The sequence below is a fragment of the Orbilia oligospora genome (genome assembly GCF_000225545.1).
Source record: "Orbilia oligospora ATCC 24927 unplaced genomic scaffold scaffold00079, whole genome shotgun sequence".
In the NCBI taxonomy this organism is placed as follows: Eukaryota; Fungi; Ascomycota; class Orbiliomycetes; order Orbiliales; family Orbiliaceae; genus Orbilia; species Orbilia oligospora.
The window spans coordinates 881,394-900,046 of record NW_011645636.1 but is presented as its reverse complement, the minus strand read 5'-3'; the positions used below and the strand labels follow the sequence as shown (position 1 = coordinate 900,046).

The window sequence follows — 18,653 nt, the reverse complement described above, 5'->3', positions numbered from 1 at the left end:
TAAATAGGGTAATCGATATCCACGGTGGGATTTAACATATACCCTGCTGTTTTTTTTTAGGGTTTATATCCATCGTCAGTCATCAGAAACACTAGGAGAGCTAGCTCCAGAACATGAAGTTCGATCTTAGGTATCGAAAAAAAGAAGTGGAGTTTGGGTTTCCCATTCAACTATTCCTATGTCGATGATTAAATAAGACATCGTTTTCAATTTTTTGTTCATTGCATTTCATCCGGATTAAACAATTTTCATTCATGAGGTGCACTGCGAGTTCGAAGGTGCATGTGTATAAATGTGATTTCCTGAGACATTTTCTTCGGGGTTTGACTTTATTAATATTCCCAGGTTTTAGGCCTAGCGATAGAATAATATTGATGTATCGCCAACCTCATAAGCAGAATGTGGTGCATGATATCCTTCTTAATTCCCGCCTAGGGGGTATGTATATGAGCTGGATGTATATATCCTACCATGAATTCTTGGCTAGATCTAGATCTAGAAGCTTCAGTATGCTAATATATGTATTCTATTATACATAATATGACGGCAACATACTCATAAGCGTATCATCCAATATATGCAAGCTTAAGCTTCAGAGGATGCCTATATATACACATACCGCAGCTTCTCCATCTGTGAGCAGTTTGTCGGAATTGAACTCTTGGGTATACTATATGGTAACCAATGTGTCATGTCATCTGATTAACCCAGGTCCAGTATATAGTAGCTAGCCTTAGAAGGAAGTACCCCTCTATATGCATGTATATAAAATTAATATCCGGTTGGATCATATTGTGATCGGCGAATAGCTTGAATTCAATGCCAACCTTATATATTTCCGACCGGTTCTTTGACATATGTATTGAAATCGAAACGGCTGTTCATTGGGTGTTAAACGAGAACTTGTCTGTCACTGTAAGGATGGCATCAACCTCCCTACGGTATCCCCCAAGTTACATTTTTGACTTTTTGGTAGCTTGGTAATGAAGTCTAGCTTATATATTATAGCGTCGGGAACCACCATCGTTTTCACCCTTCTTCCGTTTGATGGTGTTACACCCAGTGCTAAATATTGGAGGGTATAGTACTATGTATATATTATGTAGTCGACTAGCTCAGCTCCCGGTTTCATTAACGGTGCTTACGTTTGAATCCGCACTACTTGGTTCTAATGATCTGATCATTATTTTTGTACTGAAAGTAGTTTGTGCTTGTGATGAAATGCTCCAATCGTCTTTTCTCTCACTCAAATGTATTGCCAGTGGGTGAGGTAAACCGTCATCTGGAATCTTAACCTAGCTCCACCTAGAAAATTATATTTCATGAACTTCTAGATATTCGATATCGACTGCCAAAATGAGCCATTTGTGCTGTACGATCGAAAATATTAGTACTCATAAGAATACCATAATCTCATATATTCTAGACCTTCAAACCACCCTAATAATAAACATTCACTAAAAGGGTATATACTTATTTCAATTAATTCATCCACACTTTGGAATCCCCCCTAAAAATGTGTATAGAAAATGTAGAACCTCCACGGGATACACGCATTCTGCCCTTTATGCCTCCTATATATATATCTCCTGCTCCGTCATGACATTCGGTTAGCCTTTCTTTGTAAACGTATTCAACGAATGAAAGTATATTCTTCTTCAGGGGTATAGATATATATATTCGCGGTAGAAACGGAGCCATTTTTCTCAAGGAACATTTCTACCCGTGGCTTATATATGGTTTCATGTTGTTTGAGAAGCTAAACTTATAAGGCTGTACGCCATACTAAACCCTTCCTTCTTTCCACTATATGGCTATAGGTGGTCCGTAGAGATGTGTTCGATAACGAAATCTTCATCTAAGTCGCTTTCTTCGTTGCTAGATTCATTATTGTGTATTCAGCAGTCTTAGAGGATGGTGGGTATATAAAAGTTCGTCTTGGTGGCATTTCGGATGCTTGACTTCGAAATCTTACATAAAAATTGGTATTTCGGAAAATGTTACGGCTCATAGCCTGTAGAGGTTAGTTTATAGAGTAGGGGTGAAGGGGGGAGGAAGATGCATCTACGAGGGAGGAAGTGAAGGAAGAGAAGGAGGGAAGAAAGATGTTGAATGTTGAATGTGAATCTGTATTATTAAAATACATAAAAGAAGAAGAATTCAGACCACATGTGTGGAAGCTAGTAGCCTAGTATAGAAAGCCCTTATATCCACTCTAAGAACTGAAAGAAAAAAAAAAGAAAACGAGAAGAAAAAAAGGCGCCTGGTTATGCCCAGAAAGCTACAGAATCCTCCATTCCTTTCCACCTAGATGCATTTCTTTTTTATCTTCCTTCTCTTTCTTTCTTTCACTTTTTCATTATCATTATTCGGATTTTTTTGTTAGAAATGCTGGCTTCTTTACCACCCACGACCTTGAAGCTTCTGGGATTCCGGAAGGGATGAGACGGAAACACCGACCATGGCTTCTCCAAGGCCCTCAGAGACTTCAGCTAGAATCTGCGGGTTGTTGTAGTGCGTAACAGCCTATCACACGCTCAATCAGTAAACGCTCCATATAATTTCCCTCCCAAAATCAAATCCCTTATTTAAAAGGAAACGAGTAGAGAGTAAAAAAAAATGAACAATCATCTCCAAATCATCTTACCTGAACAATAGCCTTAGCCCTCTTTGCTGGGTCTCCACTTCTGAAGATACCACTTCCAACAAAGACACCATCACAGCCTAGCTGCATCATCAAAGCAGCGTCGGCTGGGGTAGCGACACCTCCAGCTGCGAAGTTGACGACTGGAAGACGACCAAGCTGGGCGGTTTTCTTGAGGAGGTCATAGGGAGCTCCGATTTCCTTGGCCATGACGTAGAGTTCTTCGTCCGAAAGGTTCTGGGCCTTCTTGATCTCGGAATTGAGAGTGCGCATGTGCTTTACCGCTTCGACGACGTCGCCGGTTCCGGCTTCACCTTTGGTACGGACTATTTTACTCCGTTAGTACGTCACACCTTCCCCAAATCTAGCCTCTTTGCTTCTATTGGGTAAAAAGTAGGAGGAATTGAAACATACTCATAGCAGCACCCTCGCTGATTCTTCTTAAAGCCTCACCAAGATTTCTGCATCCACAGACGAATGGAGCCTTGTAGCCATGTTTGGTGACATGGTGGACATTGTCTGCTGGGGTCAAGACCTCGGACTCGTCGATGAAATCAATTCCAATGGCATCGAGGATTTGACATTCGACAAAGTGACCAATACGAGCCTTGGCCATGACTGGGATTGTGACGGCTGCTTTGATACGCTTGATCATCCCTGGGTCAGACATACGGGAGACACCGCCCTCGATACGAATATCGGCTGGGATACGTTCCAATGCCCTATGAAGATGTTAGGTTTTTCCTTGATAAGAACGGTATTGGTGTTTAAATTTTCATTTGGGAGGGTAGGGACGTACATGACGGCCGAGGCACCGGCTTCTTCGGCGATGCGAGCTTGCTCTTCGGTTGTGACGTCCATGATGACACCGCCTGGGAGACTGTTAGTTATTCCATGGCAGTAGGGGAGGTGATTATGAAGAAGATGGTGGTTTAGATGCAGATGACGGTGGAGAGGGGCTGGTAGAGGATAGAGGGGACCTTACCTTTCAGCATACGAGCGAGAGCATCCTTGTTGGCGAAGGAGGTCGCATCTTGAGCAGTGGAGCCATTGGCGCCGTTGAGAGAGACGTGGGTCTCGACTGGAAGTTCGGTGGCCATTGTGATTGAAGGTTTTGATGAAGTGATGATGTACGAGAGAGTTGGTAGATGGTAGGTGGTAGGTGGGTTGGTGGTGGGTGGTAGGAAGAAAGGATAGAGTTTTTATTCTTTCCTTCGAGAAGGTTGTTAGCTTAGCTGGACGTTGCAGAGTTTTTGAGAGCGAAGAAAAAAAGGATGAATGGAAGGCAAGAAAAGAAAGAAGGAAGAAAAGATTGGGATGGAATCGATCACGCCACCGCTATCCAGCAGCAGAGGAGCATGCAGATGGAGATGCCAATTGGAGGAGGGAGCTAGAAGGGGGGGGTTATAATTACAGGAGGTTAGATTGGTGGTTGATGTTCGTGGGGTGGTCGTGAGTGAGTGAGTGCGGTGGATGAGGGATGAAAAGGACTGGTCGTGAAGTTAAGATATTTTTATACTCCGAGATAGCCTATTAATATTGCCCCTCGATCTATCAATCAATCGATGCAATCAATCAATCAATAAGTCAATCGATATCTATAAAATCCGGGGAATCCACTGTGACTCAGCAATACATCCGGTTCCGCAATCTAGTACTATATATTATAAATTCAAAATCTGGATAATAGTGAAGGATCCCTCCTTCTTATAGTCAAGTACCGTTATCTACTAGTTTTTTCCCCCCTTCTCGAACGTCGCATCTACCCGCCCCCCATGTATAAGCTCCCATAGTAATAATTTTTTTTTTTTACTCGATGAGGGCCGATGCTATATTGGACCAATGGCGCATTAGTCCAGAAAAAAAAAACCACCCCACCATGGCATGGCGGGGTCTTGTATTACCTAACGCTAAGCAGTGCTAACTCGAGCCACCCGACGGGGAATGTTTGCCTAGAAGTTTCTTTTCTTTTGGAACTCGAACAAAAAGATTTGGACTCACACAGGGTCTTAGCCGTCGATTGCCGGGTCGCAGCGATGTCGGGCACCTACATACAATAGCTAGTACTGCTCGTGCGCCCGTTTATTAACTTTCTTCACCATTCGGGGGAGCTCGAAGCCGCGGCTATTAATCTATCATATTATATCTTCTCATATCACATACATAGTACCTGTATCGTGGCAAGCTAAGTGTTGAGCTCAACTGTTTGTCATGTAAGTTACTTGAAGCAGTAGCACTAGTTAAAAGATTCTGTCTCGTGATTGGCGGCAGTGGATGGAAAGATCGGACGGAACCCGGGGAGTGGGTTTGGCCGGGTTCTGACTGGCCCATATGAATAGACGGACAGTGGTCGATATCTCGTAATATATATCACTTAGGTACTCCAACCGGTCTAGGGATGGATAATCGATCGAGTTGATCTAGCTCAAATAGGTTCATGTCGAATTTTATAAAGTGAACGGGAGGAAGAGAAAAGGGAAACTGCTGGTCATGGTCATGGTCATGGTCATGGTCATAATTAAATGGGTATCTAAATTATAAAGTAACAGACGAAAGGAAGGAGAAGCAACGGTGAAGAACATATAAAAAAAGGAAACAATTTGAAGTTTAAAATATTATCATTTCCTTATCGTGCCATATCAATTTTTCGTTTCCCCGTTGACTCCTAAAAAAACAAAAAGACAAAGACGACACACGAATAACAGTAAAAAGAGACAATTAGTAAGAAATAAACCCAGCCGGTTGATGCCCCTTTCCCCGTTCCCTAGAGTCCTGAGAAAAAAAGAAAGAAAAAAAAGAAGATACTGAGAAAGAGATAGTCCTTCGCCCGGAAGGTTATATCATCGCAGAAGAGGTGGTAATCGTTCTTGTTTTTGTTGGCGGAGGAAATGACTTAAAATGGAGAGTCATCGTCGGTTCGCTTCTTGGGAATTCTATTCTCCTGACCAGCGACCTGGGCGAATGCAGACTTGAGCAGCGTAGGCTTGGTTCTGTAGTACCAACTGTTAGCATTTCGTGTCACATAGAGGTTACTTAAGGAGCGTGAAAAGGAACGTACTTTCCAAACTGCTTCTTCTTCTGAGCAGCCAGCTTCTGCGAGCAAGGACTCATCATGTTATCAGTTGGCGAAGAGAATTTTTCGGCATTGGCCGCACTACAGACACTAAATTAGCCAATCCTTCTTTTGAATATATATATTTTTTATCACAACAAAGAAGGAACATACTGGTCAGCTAGCTTCTGCTGGAGCAGCTTTCGTTGGGCTTCAAGGTTATCTGCCGGTGTTCCTGCTAGCTGGTGGAGAGGTTCGACAACAGCTAGAGGAGATGCCTCTGATGTGCTTGGGATGAATGTGGATGGTTCGTCGATATCCATAGATGATGACATGTTTGTGTCTGCTGGGATTTCAGAAAGTGGTGTAGACATCTTGTAATTTTTTATTTTTTATTTCTCTGAATGGACTGCCTTTGTTTGAAATGGTATTGTATTGTATTGTAATGTATTGTTCAAGTATGGTATCGTAGGATATTGAGATGGAGATTGATTGATTGGATGTGGAGCGTGGAGTGAGGATGAAGATGGAAGACGAGCTTATAAATGATATTTCTCCGTTGGATGAGAAGACAAAATGACAGTGTCAACAAGAGAAAGAGAGAAAGAAAAAAAAGTTAGACGGTTTCCAAACCAACACGGACAGGGAAGCAGGGAGCTGCCTTGTAGCTACCTGGTAGATGATTCAGTATCTAGGGAAGCTGGGTTGAGGATGTGTATACACAGTGAGTGTGGTGGGTGTTGGTTGGCTGGCTGGGGGATCGTTGGCAGGGCAACCCTCAACGACTTTCTTTCCCTTCTGTTCTTTTTTCGGAGGTGGGACTGACTGGTCCTGTTCTGTACCTACATACTACTTGACATACATCATCTTTCCTCATACATAATCTCTCTATGTCGTCAAGGATCCACACCTTAACGGAGATGCCTCGGCTCTTTCTTTTTTATATTTTACTACACTATCTTTCGGAAGTTAATATATTGTTTATTGGTTACTGACTACTAAACCTTTAGGTCGGAAGTTCTTCCGTAGTTACGTTCTGCTTCACTATGATAGTTACTGCTACTAGAGCATGACCGACCCACCGACCGCGGAAGGGCCCTTGTTGCTACCGATGCGATGAGCTGCTGCTACTCACAATTATGTTACCCTTATACGACAGCTGTAGTAATACGGCTGTTCCCGGTGCATATGTGCATATTATATCGTTCGGCATCACCCATCCTTGAGCGTTGAACCGCTGGGCAACCACTTTACCGGCTAGCACGGCTGCTACTCAGTTGCCGACCGATGGGTATAGCTCCCCGTGAGCCCGTCTGGGCCAGCAGCTTGGAACTGTATAGGTCCTTTTTGTCGCATACGGGATGCCTTATACTCTTCACCTCGGGTTTTCAACTAGGTCCTTAACACCAGCTAGAAACGGCCTTGTTTCTAGGCCACTCAAGCCATCTTCGAAGTGTTTGGCGACCGGGGCTATTCCAAGCCGATGATTCGACAGTTGAATACTCGGACACTTGCGCGGGAATCTAATACGATAGCGATGTATTTAACATTCACGTTCGCATTCACGTTCACGTTCACGTACATATACATACGCCTACCACCTGTTCAACCGAAACTACGTTGTGTGTCTAGTATGACACTGGCTTTATTGCTGTCGATACTTGGTCTTGGTGCGAAGGATATTTGAAAGGACAAAAATCAAGAGATTCATCTGGACCGAAAGTCACCTAAGTCATAGACCGAGGGCGCGGACAGCTGTTATATCGTATCGATATCTATCCTATTGGCGCTGGGGTAGGATGAGGAGAAGGAGACCATCCGTATGCTCTCTGCACCCCGCTCTCAAAGACTAACCGACCTTTTTATCTGACAGTATCTTGATGATGAATCTCTTGTTGATCTATTGTATTATATCCTACAGATTATTCAATATATATTCTTTCATTCATTCTTTATAAAATCTTAGATGACCGACCGTGGTGGTTTTATTGATATCATGTAATCAACCAGCCAAGTCGACAGATATTGGGGGCACAAAGACAGGACAAAAGACGAGGTGTTGTGCTGCAGGTCGGTCAGGCAAGGGATCTGCCAGCCGGGGGCTTGGCATTAATCGTGGGCAAAAAAGTTGAAGCGAAAGCCCGCGCGAGATTCGATTTCCCATTCGAACGAACATTTCGTTTTTTTTGCTCTTCCCTTCGAACCAACCACCACACCCACCACATCATACTCACATACACAGGCTCTCCGCTGACATCGTCAACCTCCATACAGGTCCTCGTAACGGAGAAAAATAGGAGGAGAAGGAGGATCAGCTCGTCACCATTAGGGACTTGAGCTTCATTCTGGTTGAGAACGGGTCCGGTTGAGGTTAGTTGATTCGATTCGATTTGATTGTTAGGGGGGAGGAACATGTTTGTTCTGCTTTCTTGTGCTCGTTCGGGTGGCTAACAAAAGAGTTTCGGCGCAGTTCAGTTGTTTTTCTAAACCCCATTCCGAGCAAAAACAGACCTGCCAAAAGGCCGGCTGCTTGCTTCTCCCCGCTCGCTATCTTTGAATATTTTGAAATCGCGTCTAGAAAAAAAAAAGTCTCGTTCAGTCTTGGTTCTGGTCTGGTCTGGTCTCGGAAGGGTCCCCACCCTCAGGATCGATCCTTTATCTGGAGATAAATACTATTATCAATCGAACCAAAGCACAGACAGAAAGAAACAGAGTAAAAAGGGTGTGCTATAGCCGATTGCTGGTAGAGAACTTGATCGCTCTTTGTAGCCTCTTATTCTTCCACTGTCCGTCCATCCATCCATCCTTTAGTCCATCTGTCTCTCCATCGAGAGAGGGAGAGAGACAGAGTGAGGGAGAGGGAAAGAGAGACTCGTCGACTGATTTCGAGGTTTCGCCCTCCTGGTGTGGATTTTTCTTCTTAATTGTGCGGCATTCGCTACTCTTACTATCTCTCTTTCCGTTCTCTTATAATTTATCTTTTGGTTCCCTCGCCTCTTCTTTTTCTCTTGCTTCAATTCTGAATCTCTGGTGAGGACATCGTCGTTATTCTGGTTAACCTTGGGGGATATTTATCTCACCCTAAAAAAAGTCTCGCACACTCTCTTCAGCCTTTCCCCCTGCCCTTCGTTTCCCGCGAAAAACTTATCCGCCGTGCACGTCCACTACCATCGTATCCAACCTCCACTCGATTATCACAATAGGCCCATCTGCTAGACGGAGAGCTTCTGAAGAGGTGGATGCCAATATTTTGCTCTAAATCTTTGGTTTCGTGTTGCAATGAATGGATTCTCCCGGGGATTTGGTCTAGTGAACAACCTCCCCTAACGTCTGCTACTCTCCCTCTTTCATCTCACTTCTCACGCTTCTCGCCCACCCACCCACGCCTAAACACACCGCACAAAAAATTTTAAATCCAGCAACGACTCTTCCCACGACTTTTCCTCCACCTCCCATCTGCTCCAAACAAACAAACAACCACTACCTTTACATCTTACCTCCCATCACCATCATCACCATCATCATCATCACCGCTACAAACAAAACTAGAACCATCATCGACATCAGACACCATCAGATTTAACGCGCTACCAGAGTCTGCTGCTGCTTTCGACACCCTTCAATCACCTCCCCATTGATAGTGTCTCCTCTCTTGAGACTTTGCTTTAGATATCTTTATCCTGATTCTCCCATCGCATTGTTGCTCTGTTCCTTATCGTGGACTCGTCACGTAACGAACTTATTCTTTCTTCTCTCACCACTTTGCTCTCCCCAATACGAATACGTACATCTCTATCCCCATAATGACCTCTACGGAGGTCGTCCTGCCGAGTGGCTCGGCTTCCATCCCCATAACCACCTCCCAACCTCACACTATTCTAAAGAAAGGAGAATCGCCTCCTCCTCCATCTTCCTCCACACTCACACCTACACCCACACAGACAGAAGATAATGGTGAGAGCACCTCAAACGGCTTCAAGATGGAGGAATCCTCATCGCCTCTCTCCAATCCGTCACCACAGGAGGTTCCTCCTTCTACTAACCCTTCGTCTCCCCGAGACGCCAAACCCGATGTTCCCGACAACTCGGAAGGATTAAAGATGGAGCGATCCGAGTCATCTAGCACACCTCAGCCGCCGACACGCGGTGGTAGGAAACCGAAGAAAGCACGGCATATTGTGCTATACAACGACCTCCCTGACAAAACGGAGGAGGCCCAGGCTAAATTCCAGTTGATGGAGTACTGTACCTATCAGCCAAAGTCGCTAGCTGACTCGGGACAGGAAGAAGAATTAATGTCCTGCGATTGTCGTCCTGAATATGGTAAGTCCGAGATCTTTTCAAAGCTTTCTACCTCTGTTGCGACTGGCTAGGCGTGACCATAGTGCTGACGATGATTTCTCCTTACCAGATGATGGCGTGAACCATGCTTGTTCGCAAAACTGCATCAACGCCGAGACATTTGTGGAATGTGTTGACGGAGACTCTAACTGCGGCGGTCAATGTCAGAACCAGCGTTTCCAGAAAAGAGAATATGCCAACGTCTCGGTCATCCAAACGGAAATGAAGGGGTATGGCCTCCGGGCCAATACTTCCATGGAACCCGGGACCTTTATCTACGAATATGTCGGCGAAGTCATCGGCGAATCTCAATTTCGTAAACGTCGGGAACTGTACGGAAAGGAAGATATCAAACATTTCTACTTTATGAGCATTAAAGTCGGCGAATACATTGATGCGACGAAGAGAGGATGCTTGGCCAGGTTTTGCAATCACTCGTGTAACCCGAACTCCATGGTCGAGAAATGGGTTGTTGGCGGGAAGCTCCGAATGGGTATCTTTGCGAAGGTCAAGATCGAGGCTGGCGAGGAATTGACATTTGATTACAACGTTGACCGGTATGGTGCCGACCCCCAGAAGTGCTTCTGCGGAGAGCCGAATTGCATTGGGTACATTGGTGGGAAAACACAGACAGAAGCATCCACTAAGCTTCCAACGCTATACCTCGAGGCGCTCGGTCTTGACGACGACGACGCCTGGCTCACGGCTACTTCTCGAAAAGCACAGAAAAAGAAGAGGAATGACGATGGAGATTACATCTACAAGGCGAAGATCAGGGAGCTATCCCATGATGGTGTCCCCAAGGTCATGGGTACCCTCATGCAAGCGAGCAAACAATGGATCGTGGTTAAGTTACTCGATCGTATTGAAGCTGCTCAGGACCCGAAGGTCCTGCCGAGGGTACTCGAAATGCACGGTTACAAGATCTTCAACAAACTTCTAGGAGACTGGAGAACTGTCACAGAAGTTGTCCTTCCGATCTTGCAAATCATGCACAAATGGCCACGAATCACGAAGAACAAGATTAGCTCATCCAAGATTGAGGGCACGGTCAAAGAACTCGCGGAATCATCGTCACACCCGAAGGTTAAGGAACTTGCGGCGGAATTGGCAGAGTCATGGGGTGCTTTGGAGATGGGTTACAGAATCCCACGACGACAAAAGGATTCGAATGATTCGCCTAACCCTGAATTTGAAAGACGAAATCGCCGACGTAGTAGGTCGCGATCTCGATCGCCACCAGAGCAGGAGAAACCTGTCAACATTCCTACAGGACCGAGAAACTCCAAACCCCAGTTCATCCCGAAACCACGGTCATTCCCGAAGGATGCGCCAAAGGGACCTCGAATTCCGAATGTTCCTCTGCCGCCTGAGTGGAAGGTGTACAAGAACCCGAACGGCAAGACATACTATCACAATACGATCACCAATGCAACCCAATGGGACCACCCGGGCAAGAATACTCCCCCAACGCCATCCGCCCGAGCTCCAATTGTGCAGAAAAAGGATCCCAGGGTCACCGGCATTATCCAATCTATTGAGGATGAGGTTGTCAGAGAGACGGAAGAACGGAGGTTAATGAGAATAGCAGCTGCCCAACAGCAACAGCAACAGCCACCTACTCCGGAGGAACCCGTTGAGTCGGAGGAGGAGAGAGCCAAAAAGCTCCTCCATCATGAGAGGCGCGTCAAATTTGCGGTAAGTGAGGCGGTTTGTCCCTTCTTAGGGAATTTCGGCTAATGGAGTCTTAGTATTATACTATTGTCAAAGAGACGACAGCCATCTTCCTCCCGAAGATGGGGAAAGCTGAGATTAAAAAGCGGAATGAGGAGGTAGGTCAAATAGTTCCCGTTTGATGCTGTAAACAGTTGCTGATGCGAAAATCTAGATTACACGCCTATGTGCTCGGAAAGATATGAAGAAGACAGGGCTTAAGACGCCTATCGAACTCAGTAGTGAGAAACATAGGCAGATTCGAAAGTTCACGCAGGACTACATGCGCTCCCTGTGGAAGAAAATGAAGGCACACTACATAGCTAAGAAGGCTAAAGAGGCCGCCGCTAAGGGATCCAAGCTAGAGGGCGGGGCTGATAAGGACGCCACTGAATTGGACGCCGATAAAGAAATTGCGTCCGAATATCCTGGATTCGACCCCGACGCTGAATTCGACGCTGAGGCAGCCGTTGACGTCGATGAGACTCTGGCCGCCAAAGATGACGAGCCATCCCTTGAGCCTAGCCCCAACACAGGGCCCCTTTCGCCAAAGAGGAAACGTTCCGACAGTGAAGATGACGAGATCATCGCCAACGGAGCAGGCTCGCCGAAGCGCGGTCGCTTTAACGAGACGATCGTGCTTAGTAGTGCGCAACCGCCTCCACCGCCCCCTGGCTCTCCACCTCCTGTTACTCCGCTTCCGGCCTCCCCGACTGGTTCTACTCCGGTATCTGAATCCCGTTCCCCAAGACACAAGCGGGATGAAGATGAAGAACCGGTATCCATTGCCGATGAGAAACAGCCGCGCAAAAGAGCTCGTTCCATCCCTAAGAGCAGGTCGCCGTCCCCCCGGCCTGTTTCCAATCCGGCTGTCCAAACTACGGCATAGCCATCTTATCCTACGACTCTACGATGTACCGAGCGCCTGAGTGTTCGGAATGCCTTACGCCTTTGTTGTCTCCTGTGTTAATATATTATTCGACACATCACATTCCAGCTGAGAATTCGTCCCCACGATCGGATGAATAACAGCACCATTTTATTACACCGCGTATTACTCAAAATCTTTTTGTTTGTTTTAGCAGAGATACCATATGACATCCTCACCGATTCGGCGTTCTACGGAGCTGTTTTTGTCTTTCTATTTTTCTTATCAGCTTTTTGGCCGTTTCTAATTTCGAACCCTTTTTTTTTTTTTTTACTAAACAAGCAGCATCATGAACTGGAGTCTTTACCGCTTTTTAGGCGCCTCTTTTATTTTAAAAAACTGTTCATGACGGGGTTTCGGGGGCCTGTTATGCCCTTTCTTTATACGAAGCCCAGGCATAGCTAGAGGTGTCAGCCGTCTTTTTACTACTATTACTTTTTCTTAGTGTGTATTTTCTATTTTCTCTATTTTCTCTTCACCTGCTACATCCATCGTCTCTCTTTTTTGAAGACGAATAGGTAGATTTCCCCGACTACTCTCTGAAATATAGGAGGTAGTACTGCCCTAACTTTTACATTTTTCATAACTTCACTTTTACTTTTCTCTAATTAACAAGTCTACCTGTGTATAACCTTAACTTCACGAGAGAGATGAGAAGTTGTTTCTTCCTCTTCCTCTTCTCTATTATATCGATAATAAAGGATGATGTTTCAGAGCTTTATCCTAATTTTATATTTTTAAAGTGCACTTTTTATTGTTCATTGGGCCTTTTAGCCCATCCCGTTGCTTGTGTTCTTTTGATTTTGATGTTTTTATTCCCTCCACCCACCTAACCCATTTTCTTTGATGTTAAGATTGATGGGGGGTGGATGAAGGGATGGAGGGGGGTTATCGGGAAATAAGTGTATTGCTTAATTAGTATAGTAGATATCAAAGATGGGATGGAAAAAAAAGGTAAATATTGGTGTGGATATGGATATGGATATGGAATATAAATAAGATCCTTGATATGATGGCCAACTAGCTTTCTTCTCATTGTGTAGCCTTGTATAATAGACCTACCCAAGTAAATAACCCCCCCAATCTCCCCTAACTAATACGCAAACTCAACAACAACCCTCCAGGGACTCCCATCATCCATCGTCCTTTCCGCAGTCGGAATCCTTTCTCTAAATATCTTTAACACGGTATTTGCCACGAACACAGTCCCCAGGTCGTGTAAGATCTTGGATACGGTAGCTGATGTGTAAATTGTGAGGGTTTTTAAGTGTTCTAGGATTGTGGATTTTAGGTATGCTAAAAACCGCCAGTTTAGGGATTTTCGACGGGTGTCTATCTTTTTGAGGGTTAGGGAGGTTAGGGTTGGGAAGGAGGCTAGGAGGGGGAGGAGGAGCTGTGGGTTTGGTGTTTGTGTTAGTATGGTATGCATATATATGTGTTATTAAATGAGGGGTGGAGAGTATAAACGTACGGTCTCGATATTTAATTCATATGTTTCCAATACCTCAAGGTGAGATATTGATTTATAACTTGTTGGGGAGATATACTGCGGGAATAACCGCGGACATCCCTCCGTTACCGATAATCTTAGGGATTGTAATGATGGTAATATAAGTTTTGAAGACGTCCCCGTTATGACTGTTTGTTGAGGGTTTATGGGTATTGTGTGACCCGTTACTATGAATGATAAAGCTTTTATGGTGGATAAAGTCTTTGAAGGGAATATGATGGGGAGGGAAGATAGGAGCCATATCGGAGTTATAGGGCTTGGAGGTGCACGATGCCAGCGGGGGAGGTTTGATGGGTTGAAGGGGGTGAGGTGGAGGTCTAAGGATAGAGATTCTAGGGATGCTAGGGTTTGGGCTGCGGGTGATATTAGGGATTGGAGATGGGATTGGGATTCTGTGAATGTTTCTTGAGAGCGGAGGACTGTGAGGGTTAAGGAAAGGTGTTTTAGGGATGGTGAGGTGGTTAGGATTGTGGAGATTATGGAGATTAAGGTGGGGATTGGGAGGGGGGTTTGGAGGGTGTCAGTTAGAGAGAGGGTGGTTAGGGTGGGAAAATGGGGGGTTAAGGAGGTGATTAAGTCTGGGAGGGAGGTTGTGAATTTGTAAGGACCTTGGTAAGGGGGGGTGCTGGTTAGGAAGGTGCCGCGGGTGGTTTTTAGGGAGAGGAATCTTGGTTGGGAGGTATGTTAGCTATGTTTATTTCGGGCATGTTTATAGATACTTATAGATATATTTTTAAGCGTTTCTAGATGAAGAATTGGGGCTTAACATACTTAACCTCCTTCCCATGACTCTTATAAGCTTCCAAAGTCATCCATGCATTCGCAAGCATATCGTTGATCGTTTCGTTACTAAATCGAGGTAAAGTGATGACATGCCCCACTCCTTTTTGTAATTCTCGACGGTGGAGCTGTATATCACAGTTTGAGTATAGGTATTTTAATACTACGGCGTAGAAACGACGACAGACTGAGGCTAGTCTGGCTACGTCCCGGGGTTTGAAGGAACGAGAGGAGAGGACTTGGGTTAGGATTTGGAAGAGGAGTTCGGTTGGGAGGTGGGTTATTGTAGTAGACATTTTTTCAAAAAAAGAAATAGTTATTTAGATATTTGTATCTGTAAAAAAAATAGCCAATATCATTCCCAGGAAGGAAGATAGCTTTTGGCTTTTTGATAGAGAAATAATTGTAAATTAGGCTCGAGATAAAGTTGTAAGCATTGAGGATGGAGTTTGTGGTATTTTGGGAAATTCTGTGTTGTCGATGTTATCTGTGGTTACACCATGAAACCAGTTGGTAGTTTTATTTGTATTTGTAGATTACTAGGTGATACATTTCATTATATATATGGCATGGACTTGGGCTAGCTTCTGAAAGAGCCTCGGGATCAATATTATTATCTAACGTTATATGCAAGTTGTCGTTGGTCTGTAAGGTTTCGAGATGCCCCGCATTCGATCTGAAGCGATTTGCAAGGCAGAGAGATTTCGGAGCTGAGGAAATGCGGCATGCGAGGCTGTGATATCGCGGGTGCGTTTTTGGCCCACAGATAAGGGCCTTGGTATATCGCAGCATTGTATTCTTGTCGCACACCTTTTACGACTAACGACTTCATTACAAACGGTCGATTTTTTTTTAAAAGACTAGTCACAGGTATCCTTTACATCCCTTCATTCGTAAAAAATATTGTGCAATGTAAACCCCAACCGAAAGTTTGTTCCACAACCTCACATTCCTTGTTGAACACGAAAGCCAGTTTGATGGTCTCCGGTAGCATCGCCTTTAATCTTCGGAGATTATCGAATGATTGGCCGATATGTGATGCGATCTTTTCTACCATCGTCCTAACGGTTAAGTCGGGTGTTAAGTTTAATCTTTTGACGATAAAGGATGAGGGGGTGATATAGCCGTTAGCTTCGGTGAATGGGAATACCATTCCGATACTTGCAAGCGGAGATTCATATTTCCCGTCTTGTTCCAAGAAACAGGTTAAGAAGATATCGTTCCCGAAGAACCAGCCCGGCACGTCGTTTTGATGTCTTTCATCGGGACCGAATTTTTCATCTATTCTTTTTAAACGATATTGGACAGGTTCTTCTAGAAAAGGCGATAGAACTTTTTCGTCGAGGAATTTACATTCTGTTATATAAGGTGGCCCATCATTTAACATTTCTTCTCGCCATTCGTGAGTCTTTTTGTACCCGATTTCTCCGTACGGACCTACTTCGTAGTGGGTAACCCCCCACCCATTGGTCTGGACTACACATCGGAAATAGAATTCGGGGTATTGATTGGCTATGACGGGTCCTCCGAGGATTTGATGGATTGGAGGAATGTCATTGTACCTGCTTAGAGGGTAGCGAGTTTTTAGACATTGTTTTGAAGAGAGGATTTCTTGCCAGAGCGGGTGGGTTAGACTGGCTGATGCTTGGTCGAAGATTGGGAGGAATAGGAGGATTTTAGTTTGGAGGTCGGTTGGGAGAGATAATATTTTGGGGGAGTCAAGGTTAGAGGGCATTTTGTGTCGTTATTGGAGAGAGGGGTTGGTAGTTAAGTGGTAGATTGGTATGCATGCACGCTACTACTCTATGTAAGAGTTAATGAAATAACCTCGAGACTAGTGAATGAATGTCGAGGTTTATAATGATTTATCGAGGGGTATATATAATCTTAATCTGTATGTTGAAGGATAGATATAGCTATTGGCGATGCCAAGCATAAAGTGGAACCAACGGATTAGGCCAGGTCTGCTCTAATAGGTTTCTTATAGTTAGCTGGTGCTGCCGTGTCACACGCTGGAACATTATAAGGTGGGGCAAGGCTAGTAAAAATGGGCCCACCCTTAGCTTGGGTGCTTACCTGAACCACAGCTGGGAGCTTCTAAATTTATAAAAACCGGTGATCTAAAGCTGAAGCTTAACTCGTTGAACCCGTGAAGTGTCCCTGGGATGAGCTTTAACCCCGAGATCTTGAAATTCCACACTTCTTCCCCAGTCTTCCCCAAACCTCTCCAAGAAGTTGTCTCGTGGTTCATTTTCCAGGAACACGGAGTATAATATTACGGTTTTTATATTCATGATTAATGAAGCGATCTCAGGCATTAGATACTCGTTGAGTTTTAGGTCTTGGGGTTCCCTCTGGTTGAGGCGCAGAGTGTGGATATTTGGGAACATGCTTATAAGGATCTTTATCTATAATTTTCGAAGAGAGATTAGCCGGTGTGTCCTATTGCGAAACTAGGGCTCACAAGTATACGTATTTAGATCAACCACCAAGCTGATGGTACATAGGGGGAACATACAAATTGAATCTCACATTTAAACTGATCGGCGCCTGCAGAGTGGCGTTGGCCGTTAATATCTTCAAGATCCAATTCCTCAAGGCTTTTCCTATCAACGTTCGTAAATGCTAGGAAGACAAAAGGACTTTCTTTCTCAGCCGAAATTTTTAGATGACGAATCGCAGGTAGCTTAATTCTTCGGTTCAACCGATTGTGTTTCTCGACGAAGGCTACTTGCCTCACTGCGACATATTCTTCAATATCTTCGGCATCACCAGCATATATCCAGTTATTCGTAGGGTATTTGCGTGAGACGTTGAAATCAAGGCTTTTAAGCGTGTTTCCTTCGATTGGAAGGAGATATGCTAAGGCGTCGAGCAGCCATATTCCATGAAACGGTCGGATTCCGTATAGGCGTTGAACAAGGTGGACCTGTAAAGTCAAGGTTTGCAGCTTTACGGGAGAATTAGACATGGGGAGCATAGCCTCTATTTTTTTTGTCGTTAACGGTGGAAGAGCCAAATCCACCGCTAATTGGATTTTTAAGTGCTTTAGACTATGGCACGAAGATAGAATGTTAACGAGGGAGGGAAGAAGGCAATCGGGGTTGAACGAAGATTCCGCACGGTTAAGACTTTCGGAATAGGTATCTTGGAACTCGATATTTGTCAGGTTCGGGAAAAGCTCTGTGAATTGAATGGAAAATGCAGGTGTACATGGGCCGGTGGTGAGGTATTCATCTCTTGTGGGACGGTTGATTTCCGGGCCCCTTGGGCCTAGTGGGGTATCAATCGTAGAAAGAAGTTTTTCGAGGTGGGTAAATTTTAAATGACTAGAATTTTAAGTCATAAGGATCAAGTGAGCATTCGGCCTTCTTACATTCCAATCAAGCTAACAGTAGTATTGGGAATATACGCTGACGTCGAGAAAACTGCCAAAACATACTTGATACTCTCTCCATAGCCTCTGTGCAACTCCAATATATTTCTAGTAGTATTTGAAGATTTCAGGCCCTGGTATACCCCAAAGTGTAAAAAGCCAATAACATATCCTTCGAAGACAGCATGCGGATAGTAAGTATCGGTATCTAGCTTGTAGGTATACAGCCCGACATGACAGCGCAAACACCGAAAGCGGGTGATTATGGCATGGAAATGTCGGCAAGCAAGACTTAACCTGAGGGCTTCA

At 44.7% G+C, this 18,653-nt stretch overlaps 6 protein-coding genes across 6 annotated transcripts; 1 reads left to right on the top strand and 5 right to left on the bottom strand.

The window, feature by feature from the left end:
• Positions 1 to 2,400: 2,400 nt before the first annotated feature.
• Positions 2,401 to 3,744, bottom strand: AOL_s00079g291 (uncharacterized protein; the record flags this gene model as incomplete). The annotated part of the gene is made up of 5 exons (XM_011124166.1): positions 2,401 to 2,526; positions 2,648 to 2,970; positions 3,059 to 3,366; positions 3,444 to 3,516; positions 3,630 to 3,744. 5 exons carry the CDS (start codon positions 3,742 to 3,744, stop codon positions 2,401 to 2,403), a joined length of 945 nt encoding a protein of 314 aa, XP_011122468.1.
• Positions 3,745 to 5,537: 1,793 nt separating this feature from the next.
• On the bottom strand, positions 5,538 to 6,070 carry AOL_s00079g290 (uncharacterized protein; the record flags this gene model as incomplete). Its single annotated transcript, XM_011124165.1, has 3 exons — positions 5,538 to 5,634; positions 5,703 to 5,798; positions 5,871 to 6,070. 3 exons carry the CDS (start codon positions 6,068 to 6,070, stop codon positions 5,538 to 5,540), a joined length of 393 nt encoding a protein of 130 aa, XP_011122467.1.
• A 3,429-nt stretch (positions 6,071 to 9,499) lies between these two features.
• On the top strand, positions 9,500 to 12,639 carry AOL_s00079g289 (uncharacterized protein; the record flags this gene model as incomplete). The annotated part of the gene is made up of 4 exons (XM_011124164.1): positions 9,500 to 10,019; positions 10,108 to 11,735; positions 11,789 to 11,869; positions 11,926 to 12,639. 4 exons carry the CDS (start codon positions 9,500 to 9,502, stop codon positions 12,637 to 12,639), a joined length of 2,943 nt encoding a protein of 980 aa, XP_011122466.1.
• A 1,132-nt stretch (positions 12,640 to 13,771) lies between these two features.
• On the bottom strand, positions 13,772 to 15,018 carry AOL_s00079g288 (uncharacterized protein; the record flags this gene model as incomplete). Its single annotated transcript, XM_011124163.1, has 3 exons — positions 13,772 to 14,071; positions 14,150 to 14,855; positions 14,960 to 15,018. 3 exons carry the CDS (start codon positions 15,016 to 15,018, stop codon positions 13,772 to 13,774), a joined length of 1,065 nt encoding a protein of 354 aa, XP_011122465.1.
• An 827-nt stretch (positions 15,019 to 15,845) lies between these two features.
• AOL_s00079g287 (uncharacterized protein) lies at positions 15,846 to 16,703 on the bottom strand (the record flags this gene model as incomplete). Its single annotated transcript, XM_011124162.1, has 1 exon — positions 15,846 to 16,703. The coding sequence occupies one exon, from the start codon at positions 16,701 to 16,703 to the stop codon at positions 15,846 to 15,848; it is 858 nt and encodes a 285-aa protein (XP_011122464.1).
• A 385-nt stretch (positions 16,704 to 17,088) lies between these two features.
• Positions 17,089 to 18,426, bottom strand: AOL_s00079g286 (uncharacterized protein; the record flags this gene model as incomplete). Its single annotated transcript, XM_011124161.1, has 3 exons — positions 17,089 to 17,376; positions 17,487 to 18,241; positions 18,411 to 18,426. The coding sequence occupies 3 exons, from the start codon at positions 18,424 to 18,426 to the stop codon at positions 17,089 to 17,091; spliced, it is 1,059 nt and encodes a 352-aa protein (XP_011122463.1).
• Between the last annotated feature and the right edge of the window lie 227 nt (positions 18,427 to 18,653).